Consider the following 21,912-nt stretch of genomic DNA (forward strand, 5'->3'; position numbering starts at 1 on the left):
CCAAAAATGCAAACCACTAGAACATGGAATTAGTAATAGTTTATGATGTTTCCATTGCGGTGCTTCCATTGGCACAACAGTTTGCAATTATGACTATATTGTCGATCTAGTTACTAAATTTAATGGCAATAAAACACATTTTGGGGACATTACCTCTATTATGATTAATTATCTTATTAAGGCATCACAATTTGCAAATAACATTCTAACCGTTACATCATTCAAACATTTTGCTTTGCAAAAAAAATAACAAATGCAGTGTTTTTTTTTTGGTACAGATCTACTTAATGGCTTTTTCGTATCTCGCTGAAATGTCCTTCCAGTTGGCGATTTCGAAGATTGCTTTGACATAATCAGCCCGGACATTCTTGTACTGAAGGTAGTAAGCGTGTTCCCAAACGTCGATTCCAAACAGAGGTACGATACCTGAAAACAAATCGAAAGGGAGCATTATTTTACTGGTGGTATTAATGTTTTCATATGACGATCCAGAACATTCTTAATCTGCACACTAGTGTTCCTGCGAAATGAACGAACAGATCACAGCGAGGCGTTGTACCTGCGCAATCCACCTTATTGCAACTTTAGGTTGAACTACTTATTACTATACCAAGTATATTCATAAGTCAACATCTTAACAATTATTCATTGTAAAGTCAACATCTCCTGAGAGTTTCGGAGCGAAACATGCATAGAGCGAAAAGTACATTGCCGAAGATCTATTTGGTGTGGAGTATAAAGATTGAAGGATGTATAAATTAAACCATACAGATTTTCCTGCTTTTCGCGGAGTATAGAAAATTAAGCTTAATTTTCATAACATGGAACCATTATAGTACTGGTAGCAGGCATAACCACAGGTCCCTGCCTGTTAAATAGACCCCTAACGATAATTAGAATTGCAGAAGATCCATCCTGTCCAGAGTGTGGTGAGGTGGAAACCAGTTTTCATTTCATAGCTGAGCCCCATGAGCTGGTAAGATGGGAACTACAAGGTTAGGATAGTATAAGTGTAGAAGACCTGGCAAACCTCTCTATAGGGGATATTGTAAGTGATCTGATCACCCATCTAGCAATGGTAGGCGTCCCCTCACTAAGTATATATATACCCCTAAAATATCTGACTCAATTTCTCAATTTCTCAATTTCTAGAATTGTCCTGATTGGCATCTCAATATAGTGTCATTAGTTCTAATTTTGGCTACCCTGCCAGATGGGTTTGTTGGAGCAGATATTTTCTATAAAATAATTTTTTCTGGGCTTTTTTAATTTTCATTTGAATCATTATTATCATATCATACTTTTTCCAATTAAAAGCTATTAACGGTCTACCTACCTATGCTATAGTGAGATTATAATGTAGTTGATGGAAACTACCATTACATTTTCCGAATCATATTAGTTGATATTGTATGTGACCATACAGATATCATCATCACATCAACCCATTTCCGGCCCACTACAGAGCAAAGGTCTTCTCCCATAATGAGAGGGGTTGAGGTCGGCTAAGGGGGTAACTCCACCACGCTGGTGCGTTTTGGTGGACTCCACACACTGAGAATATTACTCTCAGGCATGCAGGTTTCCCCAATGTTGTTCTTAACCGTCGAAGCAAGTGATATTTTAAGTAAAGACATTTATGCAAAAGTAATTTAATCTCAATCATTTTTTGCTTTTGTAGTTTTATGTGCTTACGCGAGAGTAAACTTAAATGCGAGAGTAAACTTAAATGCGCGAGCAAGTGTGCACGTCTAGTATCGTATACGGGTTTGGACGTAGATTTATCGTGATAGCCAGTTCATTCCGGAATGTTTAATTTGGCACATACGAATAATAAATCCAAATGTGCGAACCTGTCGTAGCTTCCAAAGGATCTTGGTTCTGGCAAGTGGCAATTTGCAACTTCTTCATCAGCTTGTTGTATCCGAGCCAGCCCCATCCTGAACCCTGTACGCCCACTGATGCTAATGCCAGTTGGTTCTTCATGTTCTCCATTGATCCAAAATCTCTGCAATGAATTGAAAATTGATTTAAATTCCCGTTTTATTGTAATCAAGTGAAAAAGTTCAAATGATTATAATTTTAGTAAAAGCGTTAATAAACGAACCCCTTTCCATTTTGCTATTGTAATGAATAAAGCAATGTGCAGACATGTTCTAATTAATAGAATACTAATTTTACAATTTAATAGTTTTGTAATCAATAGCTGAACTGATTCAAATGATAATTGGATACTTTTTATACCAAAAATATGTTTTAGGCCCACTGCAAAACAGAAATTGTATATGGTCATAGGCTTACCACCAATCATAAGCGAGGGGGGAATCTAGTTAAAAAATTAATAACTGTACCCTACTTGCACAATATCAAATACTATTATAAATATTCTCTATAAAATACTTGAGGATACGTACGGTTATTAAATGTTTAAAAATTAAAAAAGACAAAATAAGTGCTCAATTACTATACTATACGAAAAGGCATAAAATAAAATTAAAACTTATATAAAAATGGAGCAAAAATACAAACACAATTGAGAAGATCAGATAAAATTAATATTTTCTAGCAAATATCAAAGGATGTTAATAGGAAAATAATAAAAAAAAAAGAAAATGCAGAAATATGATTAGTGGTTAGTATCAATGTTAACAAAAAAAGAAAAAAAGGGCACAGGTTATCATTTTGAATAATTACTTCTGAATAGCTTGGTTAATCGCATCAGATGGTTTACCACCGCTAGAAGACAGATTCTGCCAGAAGATTGTGTGGTTGATATGTCCACCCCCATTGAATTTGAGGGCTGGTGCCAAGCTGATAATTGTTGAGATGTCACCTGAAGATTGTTGGAGACAGTAAAAACATTATTATACTTGACCTTATGTCACTGCCATAGTAAGATATTAGATGTAATGAAAAAAAATCGAAAGAGATTTCATGGAATTATAACTTTTGGAGAACTGAAACACTATAATTGTAATTCTGGGAAATATTCATATGTACATCAAGATAATCAAAAAGCAGCATTCCAGCCCAGCAACGGACTCAACGAAAACAGTGTTTTGGAAAGTTTCTTGCATTTACACCTTTTACCGACTTACAAAAAAAGGACAAGGTTCTCAAAGTGGTTGTATTTTTTTTCAATGCATATATCAATAGGGCTTTATAATTTATTTATATCAATAAAATATTAAACTTGCAAATAGATTGCAACTACAAATGAGCATTTTACGAAACAACATATAACTATTGCTTTTAAGACTGAATGTTATAACATAGAAAGTGTCACTTTACTAAAACTTTAAAGTATAACAAAAGTAGTCAAAAAAAACGGAGTCTCGTAACCAACATATTTTAAATACAATCTGCTCATTAGGCTACCAAACCAGTCCAGTCCAGCCATTAAATATACTTTTTTTTATATTTATTACTAGTATTGAAAAGTTATTGACAAAACTGTGCAAGTCAAATTCTGCTACTAATTTCCATAAGATACTGGTGCTATTGTACATAAATTTTAACTAAATTGTGGTATATCCCTTTGACTATAACTATGGTATTAGGTATATCTATTTAAAACCCGCTTTTAAATGGATATACCATATTATTACTCAAACTACAGTTTGTATAATTTACAACACAATTTTTAACACATTACTGATCAATGGCTAGACTCAGTTCACAGGATGGCTCGGAGTTGCATGGAGACAGATTCAACCAGAATATAGCGTGATTGACATGACCACCGCCATTGAACTTTATAGCACTCAATAAGGAGAGAATTGCATTTGTGTCCACTGCTGTTAGATATAAAAACAAAATTAAAATAAGACAACCTATTTATTTGACAAATGAACTATAATATGTAATAAAACTAAGATTCCCTAAAATTTTTCATCATCATGTATATATGGTATATAAAACAAGATATTCTCGTTAATATCTATATATTCTGCTCTTTGCCCTATACTTTTGAATTATGTTCTTTTTGAAATAATGATGCCACAATGATAAAATGTGGACAAAGGTAAATATACTTTAATATACAACCTTTAGACTGGGCTTGTGCCAGTTTCTCCTCAGCTGCATTTAAATTGTTAACATAGGTGGCATGATGTTTGCTGTGGTGCAAGCTCATTATTTCCCTGCTGATCACCGGCTCAAGTGCATTGTAATCATATGGCAGTTCTGGTAGGGTGTGAGCCTGGCGAGATGCACCTACAGTTCTCCTGAAAACATACAAAACTTTTGGTACATAAATGGGTTACAAGATGTTCAAATAACTTGAAACATAAATTGATTTGTTTCAAAGCAAAAAAATTACAGTTTGTGTTGGACATGTATCTCAAGAAGTTTAGAGTTTTTACTATTTCAAAAATTTAATATATTACAAGCTGCCACCTATTCTCAGCAGTGTGGTATTAATAAGCTAAAATGATCATCACTAGAATGGCCAAGTGGTGATAGCCCAGTGGTTAGGACTTCCGACTTCACTTTTGGGAGACCAAGTTCAAATTGCAGCACACACCTAAACTATTCATAGTTAAGTAATTATAATGGCCCTAACAGGAAACTTCCTCTAAGACAGGACTGTGCCCAACCTTTTAGTGTCAAAAAAAAAAGATTTCTTCTAAATAGCAAAAAAGTATATTATATTCTTACAACAATGAAAAATATTTCAAGCAATATTAATAAAGTGACTATAAACAAAAATGTTTCTAGAAAGTCTTGACATTTAATTGAGTGGAGATTACATGCCCCTTGAAGTAATTTCTGGCATCTTTTTTTTCTGCTCTACATATATAAGTTGAGTACTTTCAATGCAATAATTAATTGATTTTCTGGGGAGATTGCCCCTACCTAGATCTCATTAGTGCTATATACACAACAATAATGCCTAATGGCAAGCATGACAATGACAGACTTAGCATCAAGAAGCAAGGAGTATGCCTCCTAATGTTAAAAAAAATTCTTATCGTACTAATTATCTTGTATAACAGAGAGAGGACTGCAATAGTACTTAAAAAAATACACTATATGAACTTAAAGATAAAGATTTAGGATTACATAACATTATACAAAACCCAAAGTTAATGTAGGTGAAACAACAGGACACAGCAACTAATATGCAACTGTATTACGGTTTTAAGAGATAGATAAATGTGCACCCGTAGAGTTCACCTTTCATCTATCAATGTTCATTCCATAATTTTGTTCCACTCTGTTTGTACAATAATTTTCGTCAATTATGAATATTTAAAAGAAACCAGTTAGGTAACTTTGGTACAATATTGAGTTCTTTTAAACGTCGGGTACTTAGTATATATATCTTTTCTTAGAGGAAATATATGACGTATTGTATAGTTAAAATATAGATCGAACACATATTCAGGATAAAGTTGATGAATATACTTATGGTACCTATAAAAAATTATATACTGATAATTACATGAACGTGACAATCCCACGTGTGCCGAGCATTGTTACCGAGCGTAGCTGCCAACAACCGGCGAAAATATATACGTAATTTATTATTTAGAGAAATAGAAAAACAATTATGCAATAAATCTGCTTTGCAAAAAATCGAATATGTCAAAGTCAAATTGGCGTTTTGCAATTGCACAAATTGACAATAACTGTCAAACTATTTTTTTTTTTTAATATCACTATTGGCCTGGAGTCAGGGTACCTTTACGTTTACGCAATGGTACCTGTGTGCCCGCATTGATCCATGATTCAAATTATAATGTTAGTAACTGATGATTACATTTTGTCATTGTGCTCAGTTTGTATTTTCAATTCAATTCAAGTGGCAATTGAGAACGAAATGTAAACTATCGGGGGCTAAAGATCTGTGGTAAAATAGATTATGTAGTCTATGACGAAACCATTTATTCTTTTTTGCGCACAAACCTATTTGTACTAGGTCTGTGGTCTTGTGTTTTGATATCGTTTTTCTATCGTTTTATTTTAGGCCTTTTAGTTGATGGCATAAAACCTAGTATTCCGTGAAATCGCTGATATAGCCCTACAATGCAAACGTGTGATAGTGCACGTGAACCCCTGTTTGTGTTTAGTACCTAACTTGACATGTAGTCGTTGTGCCGAAAGTTGTGTCTGTGCCTGTTGTTGATATTGTATGGTTTCGGTTTGGTGTTGTGTAGATCTGATGCGAAGTAGTGTTTCTAAAAATTCTTATCATTGGTACAATTTTAACTGTAACTCATTAAATTCCAATAAATTTCTTTTTAACTATGATGTAACTTTTACGTGCCAGAATTAAATGTGTACTTGGTAAATAAATACTGTGTAGACGTTGCTATATGTGGTGGTAGTGCATTTGTTTATTTTTAGACGTAATTACAGTCATGTAATTTAACCGGTGCCGCTAAAATGTCTCAAAAGGATACAGCGATACATTTACTAGCCGGCGGGTGAGTTAATGTTTATTTACTTTTAATTAAAAACTTATAACTTTGAAAATTGTTGATACGCAAAAAGGTCTTAGCATAATTTATCGGGCTGATACGAACTAATACGCACATGTTGATCGCTGGTGATGTTTACGCCACTATTTAGTATAGTACGCCATCTAATTGAAATAATATTGCCTTTGCTCGTAGCCTTACTGTAGGTTATAAACGTTTTAGGGTTATTTATACATTTTCTATTTTCTAATTGCATAAAAAATTGTGTTTCGAAAGATCGGAGTAGCGATTTATTTAAACTGCATCGATATCTAAAGAAACTTTAGCTGACATAATGTAAACAGTACTTTTGGAGCATTGAATTTGAAATACATCAATCGCCACAGTATTATCAAAAATACTGGCAATAAGTTACATGTGACATTGCCACATATTTCTTTGAAATGATGCTGGTGATTCTAGTACTGCATTTGGTAGGATTAGTATACAAATATGCAAATTATGAATATGATTACAGAATTATAGTAGTTTCTTACTGTACTTTGTATTTTTAATGATCATAACAGTTATTCAGTTTCATTAAAAGGGGAAAAAATGTCAGTATAGAATTATATTAAGGTGGTCTCATCATGGTGCATAAGAAAAAACATTGATCAAAAAATGTAATGTCAAAAAATTACAAGAGGTTTTATAATTTGTATTTTTTTTTTAGTTTTTTGGGTTGGTATTACGTCACAAGGCCTTATTCTTATACAATTTTATTCTTATATATTCTATAGTTATATCTAGCAATCTAATCTGACAGGTGAGCTGTATACTATACATAATAGTTATTAAGCATACTATACATATATATACATTTTATGGTGCCAATACGCATGCAGTTCCAATAAAACTAATCTCTGGTTTTTGACCAACCACCAGCTAGTTCTTGTATACTATAAAATATTTAAAGCTGTAGTACTTCTCAAAATAATTTAAAAGCTCTTACTCATTTAGTCACTGATAGGGCCACTACACCTATATATATCTTTTACAAACAGCGGTCAGGAGTGGTGCACTAAATAAAACCTGTCCTCACTTCAATAATAACCAAGCAAAATACTAAAGCCAGCGTCAGACAAACCCCACTTCTTAATTGAACCTCTAAAATATATATCTCTAACAATTTGTATTTTTAATTTCTTCAGTGGAATAAATACCTTCAATTGACAGCCGGTTGGCTCAGGGGGCAGCAACCCTACTTTCTGAGTCAAAGGTTATCAATATCAAATCAAATTTCTGTTTTGATTTGATATTGATAACTTGTTTCTTTAGGAAGGTTTTAAGGTATTTATCATCTCACTACAACACATTGGATTGGGGTATATTGAGATATGTGTAGAATAATAGAAGTGGATTTGTGGCTTTGAGCTATGTCAATAAATCACAAGGAATTTTTTTTTAGGATTGCTGGTACTGCAGGTGCAGTGGTTACCTGTCCTCTAGAAGTAGTTAAGACAAGACTCCAATCCTCAAAGGGTGTGGGCATTCCACCACCACCCCCTCCATCTGGTGCTGCCACCTCAAAGCGAGTTTGCTCTAAGATTCCAAAACATCAGGTGAATATAACTAAGCTATCCTTACTTTTTTTTTTTAAATAAGCTTAAACTAAAATTATAACTACTGTATTCTTGAGATAAGTCCCTGGATTTGATAGATTACTGTAATAATTTAAATATCTTTTGCCAGTGTGGTGCATGATTACTGACATTTAAAATTAATTCTTGTCTTAAGTTATAAATAATGGAGCTTTCCAGTAATGGTGTGGGTATAACTAATTTATAGAAAGTCGTTTATTATAGTTGCCAATGCTAAATGCAAATATTCTTAATGTTATTTGAGAAAATTAAAAACTTCATTTTTTGAAGTGAAAACTCTTTAGCCATGTTAAGGGATTTTTATTAGGGGAAAAACTTACGGATGCCCTCGATATGCATGTGACTTATTGCACCAGACTAGTACCATGTAGTATAGCAGCCTGTGTAGATATATATCTTATACCTTTTATTTTTCGATTTTCATGAAATTTAGTATACAGGGGGTTTCGGGGGCGATAAATCGATCTAACTAGGATTCATTTTATAGAAAATGTCATTTTATTTGTGTTTTCCGGTAATAACTGATTTGGTGCAACAAAGTTGCACGGATCAGCTAGTGTATATGTACACTAGAACATTGTATATACTCTACTGTATCATATGTGTTTGGCTTTATGGATGGGTAAAATCTTTAGATTTCGCATCAATGACTGATTCCATTTTTGTTATTCCATTGTTTTGAGTTTTCAGTTCTATCAGTCTAGTCCTTTACACTGCCTGGTTTTTGATCTATAAAATCAAAATATAGTTAACAACTTGAAATGACAATAAAATGAAAATTATTTTTTTCTTCACAAAGGAATTTCAGAATCTCTTGTGATATTATTAACTACAATGAACACAATTTTTTTTAATTATTTCAGTTTTTATTTACCAATCTGAGTTACATAATTTTATTCATAAAACAGAATAACCTATGTATGAAAATAAAAACAAATAACATCTAAAACATCTTCAAAACCACTGTAGGGAGGTATAGTGCCTATGATGCTGGCAGCATTGCTCTTTGAATGGCCAAGCTAAGTCTTAGGCCAAGGTAACTGCCCGCTCTAGGATCACTGGTGGACTAGGTAAACCACCATAAACCCTTAAAAAATGAGTGATTGTCTGTAGTTTTTCTACTACAGTCAATAACCACAATTTTTTCTTAAAATTTTAAAAGATTTTTACTTACAGTCCACTTTTGCTTATCATAGTGCATGAAAATTATGAACGCTGCTATGGACAGTTTAAAAAAAAAAATGATACAACCAACCATGACTTTTTAAGCAAGTGTATTATTAAAAAAACTAGCCACAAAAAATGTGCTTACTTTTTTTAATGAAGAACCACCAAATATTCTTAATTTAAAAAAATATATTAATAGTTATCTTACTATGTACCCAAAATAGGATGTTGGTTATTGAAAAATGTTTAATGAAATTGATGTTTTAAAAGAATAGTAGAGCTGCTATATATAATATGCTTGAATATTGCTTGAATATATATGCTTGAAATAAACAATTTTTGCATCTGTATTCAAAGTAGATATCTACAACAAAATGGTGCAGAGAATACCTGTAATAAGTTTACTTTAGTCCTGTTTGCAACAGTATCATGCTGCAATCATAAAACAGAGATAAGCGGTTCTTAATTATGTGATTGCAGGAAACTGTTAGAGTAGCATGCAACTACACAGTGCTGTCATAATAAGCTCATTACATACCTTATTGGTGTATTATCAAAGCAGTTTATTTTCATAATTTCCTGAACAATAGTGTATTAGCTAATCAAAATGTGGACAGTTAAGATTATTCTCGAACGATCATTGAGGAGCAATAAAGTAATAAATAAAGTTCTATACTGTTATTATAAAGAATAAAGATTTGTTTGTTCATTCGTAATCCATAAATTCTGAAACTGCTGAACCGATTTTACAAATTGTTCGTCATACGTAAATGAATCCCGATTTTCAATTGATTATATATTATTAGGTATAATAATATTCATTTTCCTTCAAGACAATATATATTGCCTATTTCATAAAATAACCTATTTATAGTAACCTATTATACGTAAATGTAATCGGTGGTTCCATAAATTAATTGACATAATAAATTGACATAAAATTATCATTTAAAAAGCGGAAAAATAAATTATCTTAAACAATTATGTGCAGTCAGTAGAACGAAACGAATCAAGTAATTTATATACAACAAGTTGAATGAATGCTTTATCCACTCTGATAGGTAAACATTTGTTTTTATAGTTTTTATATTTTCGGTCGCCATTAGGATATAAAAAGTAGCGTAACATATTTATATTACAGTACAAATGGTGAACAAATCATGATAATGACTATCACATGATTCTACTGCTATTCTTGGTAAAAAAAAATATTATATTTTGATAAAAATATAAATCTTTATTTGATCGACATAGATTTCCCTCAAAGGATAGTTACGTAACATTTTCTAAAATATATTTATTTGCAAAATAAAAGTACTTAAATCTTTAACTTGGCTTACACGCTACCGCGTGTTTTGATATTTTTCTGATAATTTGAATTTTTAGATATAATTCATCTTTATCAGAATTAGTATGACTTAAATAAGAATTTAAAAAGGAAAATAAATATAAAAAACGTGGGAAGCAAGTAAACACTAGTTTCGACATAATTTGACGTCTTAATAAAAATATAATTATTTGGTAATAAAACTTTTGCCTAAAACGTTATGAAAGGTAAGAAGCATATGAGTTGATCTAATTTTCAGTAAGTCATAAATTACAATCGATGGTTCAGATTCGGCGCTGTTATTCATGTCAGAAGTATTTTTGGCATCTGTTAGTGGCGCATAATTTAGAATACCTACTTTTCCGTTAGCAACAAATCTTCCTTACTTAATTATTTTAGACACAATTTTGCTCGATTGAAAGAAATTCTCGCTTTTTTACTTTAAACTCCACACCAATCCGATCTTAGAATGAGTCAGTCGGTGGATAATTTAAATAAATTTAAGCAAAAGAGTGGCTTACCGCTCAAATCTTATAATATTATAGCTTCGTTGGTTTCTCCTTCCTAGATGTTTCGTGAACGTCAGCTTGAATAAAGGCGCATTTACAGGCTGTATTCAACTTTCTGTTTAGCCATCAACGTCAAACTTTCTGCATACAATCTTCTTGATTACACCAACGTAATATATTTTTGGACGTACGAAACCAATCGTTGTCAAGCTAAATCTGTTCTGTCATAAAAGTGTAAAAAAAAATTTTAACGACGCGTCCAGAAGGTCATTTATGTGCCAAAGTATTATTACCATTATTTGGGTGCGCAGAATTCGATATGTATAAAATACCGCTATTAAAAGCTAGGCCACGACGCACGCTAAATAATATGATCTTTATTTATGACGTAATAAGTTGTTATGGAATGGTTAGTAAAATTAAATTGAACAGTTTATTTATTTATCTGAGTTTTTTTTATATCTGCCAGATTGTTAAATGACATTGACCCAAGTTGATGATGTGATTGACCGATGGTTGGCCGAACTGCTACCGTTAAGGAGTATCTACCACTGCTTCAATAATAATATACAGTCAAACAACAATCCAATAAGCTAAAACGACTTATTTACGAATTGTGGAATTGTGGATTATTTTAAGGGTTCATTTTCAGTAGGATATACGAATGAATGAATGAATGAGATATTATCTCAGATATTATTCAGGATATAGATTTCTGAACAGCATGTAATTTTAAATGTCAGGTGGCCAATTTAATTGGTTACTTACTACCCCGCAAGTTTTGAGCAACTTTCGTGTATCTAAGGCTATTGCAATAAGTCTCTGTATACAACGGTATTTTAAAGACCGAATTATAAACTCTTTTTTTTCAATACGAGTTAATTTCAAGTATCCGTGGCAACTACATGTTATTAAAACATAATGTAAAAGGACTTAATGGACATGTCATCATAATGATCATTAGCAACCAACTAAAGGGCATGGATCTCCTTAAAAAATGAAAAGTGCTCAGATCGTAGTGCAACGCTGGCCACGTCCGGATTGGTAGGTTTCATACGCCTTTGAGGACATTAGCGAGAACCCTCCTCAGCAGCTTTCCTCACGATGTTTTCATATAACGTTAAACGAATAAAAAAAAGTGCCGAATATTAAACTCGATCCTATGAAAGACAGGTCCTAGCCACTAGGCTATCAGCGATTATTTCTTCGTACAAGGACAGTAAAATTGTACGTCATAAGTTGACAGTTGTGGTCAAGGGTGTGTTACGATTAGATTAAAACTATGTGATTATTTGACTCAAGTTTGTTATTCTCTATTATAAATGCAATAATTTTAGTGAGAGTAAAGTTGACAGTTCAGTTAATACGAAACGTCAGTTTCTGTTTCTCATTCATTGGCTACGCCTACGCATACATTGGATTCAAATGCGGATTCATTTACATATTTGCTTAAGATTGCATTGTCTTTTCAAAGATATACATAAGCATTTTCACGCACGCCTCGTATTTTATTAAATTACAGCAATTCTTTAGTTGCTGAGTACTGCTAAATGGCGTTTGCTAAACGTCACAGTGAAAAATATATACTTAGACATTATTTTTGACCATATTCCTAGCAACGTGGTTATCCGGTTTTCTCGATTCAGTCAAGTTTTCTAGATAAATTTTTTTTTTTTTAAATTTTGGGAGAAAAAAAAAAAATTACTTATCCCTTTCAAAATATATACTGATATTTTCTGAAAGCTAAGCTAAAAGACCATTTATAAAAATATTAATTTAATTTTAAAACAGATCGATGACCGATTTCGGCCACGTTAGTCAATCTCCAGATAGATTTATAGTGCAGAAGAGTGTGCGTAAACACTGATGCAATCTCTATCTATAGTCGCTCTCATAGTCCTACTCGATCGACACCTACAGACGGCAGTTCCGACACGACCGGAAAGAAATCAGGCGCAGCACCGACATCTCAACATGCTTTCCAAGTTAGAATTACTTGATAGAAAACCTAATACAATTTTCTACAAAACATCAAAAACTGCAACAAAAATTGTGTACAACACCCTACGATCGCTAGTAAAAATTAACTTATTATAAGTGATCGACGACTACACCTCCACTGAAATCAAATCCGCAGGGTGATTACGATTACCTGTCGCGAGATACGTAATCACCCTGCGGGGTCATGTCATGTCAGTCGCGCTATTTGTCCGTAAATTCCTTGAAACCTTTAACCGTAGTAAATATAGCTAGGTTAATAGTTTTGCTATGCATCTCTTAACTGTGTCTATTTTTGTCCTAAACCAGTTTTGTTAGGTGTAGGCCGGTGCAGGCGTCGCGTTGTTTTGTTATTGACATAGCTTTCCTATTCTAGTCTAAGCCACATAAGGCCACATTTTAATGAGACCGTTGGCTCTTTATCTTGTATAATATTATATTGTACAGTGCATATCGTCATTTATATTGCCGATCATATTTCTTTACTTTCTATTTAAAATTATTATTACAACTTTAAGGACAACCGGACAAACCTTAGTGGTGAAAATCTTCATTTTAGTAAAGGGATTCTTTAGAATCTTTCATATAGTATTTTTAATGAATTGTTGTTTTAATAGATTATGAAGAATTTTCATAGTCTGAGGTGAAACGCGTTTAGTCGATCTTTTCAATAAGAACTTGTAGTTAATGGATCTCTCGAATGCCAACAAATATTTTTGTACAAATGTCACGTAGAATGGATCAGTCCCGAAGGCGATTGTTCGGTTGCGATGCGTATATAATATCATCTATTATTATTTTCTATGGAAAGTATGTTTATTCTCAATAGTTTCTTTAGATAAGTTTAAAAATATTTTTATAGGAATTACTTATAATTACAGTGCTTGATAATAGTTATTTATGCAACTGTTGTACAATAATGGACATTAAAACACGAATGTGGGTTAAATATATCTTTATCTTATCTACACCCAATTTGAATCCTCTATAAAAGATTCTGAAACAGTTAGCTTACTACCAAATTAAAACAGCCAGTCCTAGTATCATTCATTACTTTCTTGATTTTTTCTGGTAAAAAAAAGCCAAGGAGTGTTATTATGAAATTCAGTCCAACATGGTCTTTTTCTTGTTCTTTTGATTTATGGCTTTACGTAGGGCCAAACTGCACAATGTACTTTGCCAGTGCCAAGTAAGTAGCTTTGAAAAGGCAGTCCAACATGATATCATTTGATGGGTGTTTTTATGTTTTAAACCTAACTGTTTCAGAATCTTTTATAGGGGATTTAAACCATGTGGGTAGATAAAAATAATTATAGTTGATAACCCAATCTAAATGATTATAAAGAAAAATATCCATTAACCGTACCTATTAAAAATAGATAACACAATATTTTTCTTATCTAAATATCATAAATAATTTCTCAAATCTCACAGTTGTGACAATAATTATGATTTCAAAAATAAGAATAATGACATACGTATCTATATTAAAGAATTTTTATTGGTATCAAAACAATGCTTTGATATTAAAATATGTATTATCTGACCAGAAGAAGTTCAAAAGAGCTAAAACGATAAAGTCAAATTTAGTTAAGAAAAAAAAAATTTAGATATATCATATTTGATTTTTTTATTTTTTTAGAAGTTTTGCTCTAAGTTGTATTTTTAGAAATATTTACTGTCAATAGTTAAATTCTATCTTATTAAATATTTGATAATACTGAGTGAGATTCATTTGATTTAAATGAGTATCGCCAGGACCTTTATCAGCAAAATCAAGAAAAACAATGATGCAGATATTATTCACAATATATCCCTACCCACCGTGTCGCATCGCCCTCCTGCATTTTTACTTAGAATGCCCTTTTTCTAAGGGTCGTAGTTTGATTATAGTTGATTTAAATAGCCTATATTATATAGTGTTTATTTAATAAACCCCTCCTCAAGCAAAGGGCTATCAAATTCAAAAATGATATTTTAAATCATACTCATTTACCCCATTCATTAGCGCGTTTAAACAAAGAGTCAAAATTTTCAGTTCTATTATTAGTACGGATTGACCTATATAAAACTCGACTTAACCAGGTATAAAACAAACTCATATATGACAGTATTAAAAAGTAATAACATCGCTTAATGCATAATCTTCGAGCCAGCACTACTTTTAATACCCTCTATTGTGCGACTGTTTCATAAACTAGAAATTAGATGATGGATGAAGAGCAATTCAGATAAAGACACTCTTGAATGCTTAGATGACCTAGATAAGTGACGACCTTGCCCAATGTCATATCGACCTACGAAGCTATAATTCAAGGCCTCGCTATTAATAGGCATGTTTTCTTTGATTGGCGATAGTGTGCACTATGCATTTATGTATATAAAAATACTTGCATTCAAATATAAAGATAATTAATAAATTTTAAGTATACATAGATAATGGTATTTTAAATCACACTTAAATTTTTTTAGAAATCGTTAAAGATCGTGTGAAATCTCTGATAGTTGCTAACTGGTCATGTCATAATTTGCGATAAGTTTACAACGGTCGCAGTCATATTATAACATATTCTGTTGGAAACGTTACTAAATTGAACAGTTGCTCAATAAATAAGCGTATGATGCAAATTGGATATAAAAATCTTTTAGACGCTACTTTCTTGTTTCTTTGTTTCATACGGTTACTCACAATCAAGTTCGCTACAATATGCGTCACGAAAGTGCTCGGTAAAAACCAAAATTCAGGCAGAAGATAATTATCTCCCCGAGGAAAGCTTCTCCCACAGCTTTATCAACTCTCTGAGCACTAGGGCATAAGTGGAAGTAATATCCAAAAAATATATAATGTGTGCCGTGCTTTATTTTATCCCTAATCGGGGGATATGACTTTTGTCTCCTGCCTTTGCTAGCCCCACTGATGATTCCTAGTCTAGGTTAAATCTAGATTATACTGAAGCCCAGCCGATGCAGCTCTGCATAGTGCAGAGAACCTACATCTGCATTGGGTACAATGCATTTTTATTTGCATTAAAGAGTTAGCAATTCTGAAAAAAGCTAACAAAAAGAATACATAAATAAACACTGTTAATTGTTTATTAATTGCATAAACTTAACATAACTAGCCTTACGTGTTTATCGCCATTTTATCAGTCTAGCCAGTAAAGTCAGTCGTCTACTAGATAACACTAATGATTTAATTTGAGAGTTTGTCTTGTTACAAAATTTTAATAAAATCTCTTTTTACTTCCTTTATCATCATCATATCTTAAAACGATGGTCGTCGACTGCTGGACATACGTATTTTGATTGTGTCCAGTAACTTCTTACATTTTATGTCATTTGCTAACCTACTGAGGTGTCCCATTCTACGTTTTTCTTATGACCTCTTTTTTTTTGTTTTGGTTATAAATTCCGTTTCCGCTGTGTCGTGGGAGCCCCACAATTTTTTTTTTAAACTGTCCTTTAATTTGGTCAAAATCACGTATTTATCATCACTTCTGGACAAATTCGTAGATAAGTTTTGGTATTAAAGGCGGATGAAATTAACGAACGCTATTATATACTTGGATTATTTTTGTTATTTCTTGCTGATTTTTTTACGACGCAGTGGGTAGGTTATTTCTATTATTATCTGTTCCATAATTCTTCATCCAACAAATGTATAGTTAGTGATTCTTCTTCTTATCTACTTAAATTTGAAATCATAACAATTGTGCGAAGGGCGTATCATAGTAATTAAGATAAGCTGATACAAATTAGGTAGGTGTACGCTCGATCATTAATGTCTACATATTATATGTCACTTTCGTTCACTTTGTTTTATTCCATTTTTTAAGATATTAACAAAAACATACTTGAAATTTTCGTACGAGGTAACGTTGTAATGTTTTTCTATCGAGGTTCATTCAGTCAGAAATATGCTCAAGAAAAACATATATTTTTCGCTGTGTACAACTAATACCTGAATAAGCAGCACTAATCACCCGGAAGTGGAAAGTACACAACTTTTTTGGGAAATGTCTCAGAAATCGGATATTTCCTTCGATATCTAGTGAGTTATTTATTAGATTTGATTGTCTTAATAACGATTTTTTTTATAACTTCTGTTTGTTTTTTTCTGGTCTGGTCTGGTAGGAGGCTTCGGTCGTAGCTAGTTACCACCGTACCGACAAAGACGTGCCGCTAAGCGTTCCGTTACGATATCGTGTAGAAATCGATTAGGGTTATGGGTAGGTTAACCTTCGATAATAGCTATCGAAGGTTAACATACCCATAACCCTTTTGGTAGATCGGTAAACTGTAGAGGAAATAACACTTATATCCATAGGTAGCTGGTTTACGTGCGGGAGGTATACAAAGGGTTTCCCGGGCGTCTAACCAACTAGAGGGACATGCCGTGGTGGTTTTTAGTTTAGGTTTCCCCCCTTTAGAGGGGGGGAGTCTGACGTAACCTCCTTGGTGCCCAAGGGTTGGAGGTAGCAATAAAGCTTTAGGTTTAGTATATTAATGCCATACTCCTGATACTCTAACTCGTTACCGTCGTAGACTGCATCATCACTTACCAAGCAGGTGAGGTTGCAGTCTATGGTCATTTTATAGTATAATAAAAAATAATCATCACCGTCGTCATGTTAACCAACAAATGTCCACAGTGCTCTACATAGGTCATAATATAAGTACTTACAAGGATATCGTATCCATTAATTGAATATGTTACTAGTATTTGAATAAGCTCAAGGCGGGGCTTTTATGGGCAGGGCACATTTTATCCACAGGAAAAGATTTATATTCTCCCACGATAATTGTATCTACTCTTCGAGCATAAGCGCACGCACGAGTTTAAATAATATACGTGTAATATAAAAAGGGGGTCAACTTCTCCTTTTATCCTTTACCGTGCTTTGGCATGTGGACAAATAAATTTTTCCCTTGTCAGTTTATATAATCGGAGTTAACATTTTTGTTGCCTACGTACGCTAGCCGTGCTGATGGTACCTATGTTAAATGGCGTCAAAATAAGTGAATCATGTAGGAAACTGACACCGTGTAAGGTTTCAGCGTCTAATTTATTTACCACTTACTTGATTGATCGAGGTTTGTACTGCGATAGCTTGTTTACACAGTAGATTCGGATATTTTTAGCTATCTAGTACACTCTTTTATCTAGATTATATTTATTTGGTTTTTTCGAGACATCTTTCCATATATTTTGATAGCACGTTGTTTATACAAGTGAACGAATGTTCGTTATTAGTTTTTGGCCTTATTTTAGCTACCGCTTAAATATTTTTTACAGAACACTCTTGATTCGGTCCATGAAATATTTTCCCTTGTCCCTAACTTGGTTATGACTATCGTAAAAGTTACCTAACTCGTGTTAGGGTGAGCTAAGAGTTATGGTTCCACCACCATTTCTTCATCTTTAATAGCATATATTTCGGCTGTAACTTATAGTGTCAGGCACTGTGAGATATCAGCTATTCATTCTAACAATATGAATTTTACGTAGTCACTATTAAAAAAAATGATGTGGCGGCCGGTTATTCGCTTATAAAATTTTAAAACAATCATCTAATACTGATCAGTAGTCTTTTTGATTGTTCTAATTTAATTAGAGATCATTTGCTTTTAGTCGAATATTTAATGTTCGCGTTCTTCGATTTATTTTCATCTATTAGCTTTTCGTTGCTTAGAATTAAACGTTAAATTAACGGAAATCGAGTAAATCACATTTTGTCTGCGTATTGATTTTCAAAATGCCACATTGTTTAAACCGTAGCGTGCCTGTATAAAGGCAATGTAAACAACTTCAAGGTCAAATGCTAGACTAACGTCAAGGTCATCTGTTCTCAAGTAAAACCATAGTCCTATAATAAAATACGATTCCAGCTCTAGCACTAGGATTATTACAACGATTGCATCGTCTGTTATATTGTTCCCTAAGATGGTAAGTATACGAAACGTGTAGAAATCATTACGAAATTCAAACGCAATCGTTGTGAAATGGAATAATAAAATCATTGCAAACTGATAGACTGTTTTTGATTTTCTTTTTTAAATTTCATCGAAATATGAAAAGATTATTTTCTAATCACAATATAATTATAATGCTTAGTTGCTTCTTCGGATGTTCCCATCACCCCGTTGATTTCAATGTTCACATTATTATTATGTTTCAAATAACAAGATATTAGATCAAGCTCTTTAAGTATTCGTCACGTATTAGTAACTTTCCTCTTATTTAGTTTTTAATTTAGTTCAGGTAACGATAAGATATAATACTCGTGTCGTGCGAAAACTGAATTCAAGACTGATATTAAACTAATAGGTCCATACAAATACATACAACATGAAATAATCGGATTTGTTGTTCTTATTTTTATCACGCTTAGACATTTGAAAGGCGCGGTCAGGTGAAGTGTGACAAAACCCTACACAAGTTTTTCGTCGTTATACCACGTTTACTTCTTAGTCCTTAAGAATTTTGTGTACTAAGTGTGTTCGTATATTTTCTTAGCAAAACGTGTGGTTTTTAAGTTTCTCAATTAATACCCTAGTTTGTTTGTGATTGACCCAATGATTGCTTCAATCAGCTACATTATCATCGTATATACAAAGGAATGTACACAAAATGATTGAGACAAAATGTTCATTGTTGTCTCGGTCAATTTCCTTGCCTTTGTTGTATTTGCGGCATCATATTAACGCTATTAACCTTCCTGCTATAATGTTAATGGTACCTTACGTAATCATTGTATTCGTAAGTTGCAGGAACAGTAGATAAACCTGCTAAACAATATCCCAGATGCCTTAAACGAACTTCTTATCGAATTGAATTGAATACCTCGAATAAACTTCTAATCAAATTCTCGTGAAGCCAAGGGCGGTAATAACACTAAGAAGTGTAATTGAATTTAAAATTTTTGCTTGATTATTGATAAGACAACGTAATAAAATTAAGAATGATAGTATACGTGAGCTGGTCAAAAAGTTCGCAGAACGCGAGGGTGTGCACAAATAAATGTCCAATTCTGAGAGATGTGATTTACTATGTTTCTTAGCATTTTGTTTGGAACGCAACACAATATGATTTTTGGGAGTGGTCGCATTTTTTTGTACACACCCCATGAGACATTTTGGCATTTTATCTTATACCGCTGTATTTTCCTATGACTATTAATCGAGCAAAAAACAATTTACCTACATTTTCAAAATCTGTAGCCATGTTTTTTTTACCTTCAACTTGTGCAGTGATACGCCTTTCTTTTGGACTTCTGTTATCGAGATGTATGGAAGTTTTGTCGTCCAAAACCACATCGCATCTTTCTAAATCTAATAAGACCATTCTCGGCATCATATTCCACTGAAACGGCAATCTTACTGTGGAACCACAAAAAATTCGAGCCTATTTTAACCGAGATGTTTAACTCAATCAGCCAGCCTGAACGATGTTCTTCAATTGAGTCGATACTTAGTCCCATTAAACAGGATATCATTGCTCCCTTACTGATCTATGGCATCTTCTAGCGAGTGAGAAACTTTATTAGATTGTTGGTGTGCGCTTCCCAATTAACCAGTTTATCTAGCAATATCTCATAGGGTAATAAACCGATAGGACTGGAACTGATATAGTTGTATTTAGTAACCCAGCAGTGGTAGAATAACAAAAATATTCTTGCCACAAACTTTTGACCCGCTTTTTAACATTCACAAAAGTACACCGGAAATTATGATATATAAAAGTAGTACCGCTAGAACGCAATAATAAAATACCAGTTTTAATATCGATAATAACCAGAAGTTGAATGCCTTGTTTATGTATATACTCACACCAAAATAAAATGAAAGACGTTGTAATTTAGTTACCATAAGAATATTTAAAAAAAATAACTAACGAATAAGAAAACATTTAAGTGTGTTTGGGTTACTCTTAGAACTAACCTCCATAAGTAGAGGTATACGGTGCTAATTAATTTAGGTTGTACGTGAGTTTTACGTAATCGAATCAACCAAATTGACAGGATATCACAAGTTTTAGAGTTTGATATGCATAAATATCATTTGTATCGAATTTAAATTGTTTTATGTGTGTCGAAAATACGTGACCATCCTATCTGCTTCCTGTCAATTTGGTTTCAGTTTTGCATTCAATAGAATTGAGCAGCACCAATATATTAATTGGCAATATAATGCAGGAGGGCAAATGGGGCTACAGACGTACGATGGGCGCAATGTTCGCCTACACCAAGCAAGCAGATCGAATGCTGATGTCCTACAATTACCAGGTGCAGCAGTGCGCGAGGGCCGGCCACGCAAGGACCGCAGCGAGGATGAGTCTCATACATTGCCTCAGGTGAGAACAGTTATATCATAAAAAGGGCCAAGTGTGAGATTTTCTACCTACGTTTACTATTCCATCGCGTGTAAATTCGATGTAAGGTATCGAAAGAGCGCCATCTAATGAAGAGCTTTTTCCGATCGAATAAGTAAACAGAGATAGGAAATCTCACACTGGGTATTCTGTTTGCTTAATATTTCTTGACCGGGACGACTTAACTTATTGTTTTACATGGTTCATGTTCTTCAGACAATTATTGTTGAAAAAGTAGTTTATGAATAAACAAAATACATTTTTTTTGTCTATTATTTTTATTTTAGAATTTAGGTTATATTATCAGGTAATCCAATTTTGTTTATCATTTAAATTATGTTTTACAAGTCACAATTATCTAAACATTCTTTAAGTGCATACATAAAACATAATTTGCTTTAGCTTATGAAAAAACATCTCTAGGCAATAGGATATTCTCAATTTTTGCAAGAATTACATAACTAATATGACCAAG

General features: G+C 32.9%; 2 protein-coding genes across 3 annotated transcripts in view; one reads left to right on the top strand and one right to left on the bottom strand.

Moving 5' to 3' along the window:
• Positions 1-144: 144 nt before the first annotated feature.
• On the bottom strand, positions 145-5,605 carry LOC120631166 (superoxide dismutase [Mn] 1, mitochondrial). Its single transcript, XM_039900623.1, has 5 exons — positions 5,447-5,605; positions 4,048-4,226; positions 2,695-2,833; positions 1,854-2,008; positions 145-426 (listed from the first exon to the last, which is right to left on the bottom strand). Exons 1-5 carry the CDS (start codon positions 5,476-5,478, stop codon positions 281-283), a joined length of 651 nt encoding a protein of 216 aa, XP_039756557.1. The 5' UTR covers positions 5,479-5,605; the 3' UTR covers positions 145-280.
• Positions 5,606-5,976: 371 nt separating this feature from the next.
• Positions 5,977-21,912, top strand: part of LOC120631099 (mitochondrial carrier protein Rim2) — a 35,493-nt gene continuing 19,557 nt past the window's right edge. The window contains exons 1-3 of one of the 2 annotated variants that reach the window (XM_039900535.1): positions 5,977-6,431; positions 7,873-8,026; positions 21,352-21,419. In XM_039900535.1, coding sequence (XP_039756469.1) covers positions 6,391-6,431; positions 7,873-8,026; positions 21,352-21,419 — 263 coding nt within the window. In that variant the 5' untranslated portion in view covers positions 5,977-6,390. Of the gene's footprint in view, positions 6,432-7,872; positions 8,027-21,261; positions 21,420-21,912 lie in introns of both variants that reach the window. The other variant, XM_039900533.1, reaches the window with a different exon arrangement.

Source organism: Pararge aegeria, chromosome 17 (genome assembly GCF_905163445.1).
Source record: "Pararge aegeria chromosome 17, ilParAegt1.1, whole genome shotgun sequence".
NCBI classification, from domain to species: domain Eukaryota; kingdom Metazoa; phylum Arthropoda; class Insecta; order Lepidoptera; family Nymphalidae; genus Pararge; species Pararge aegeria.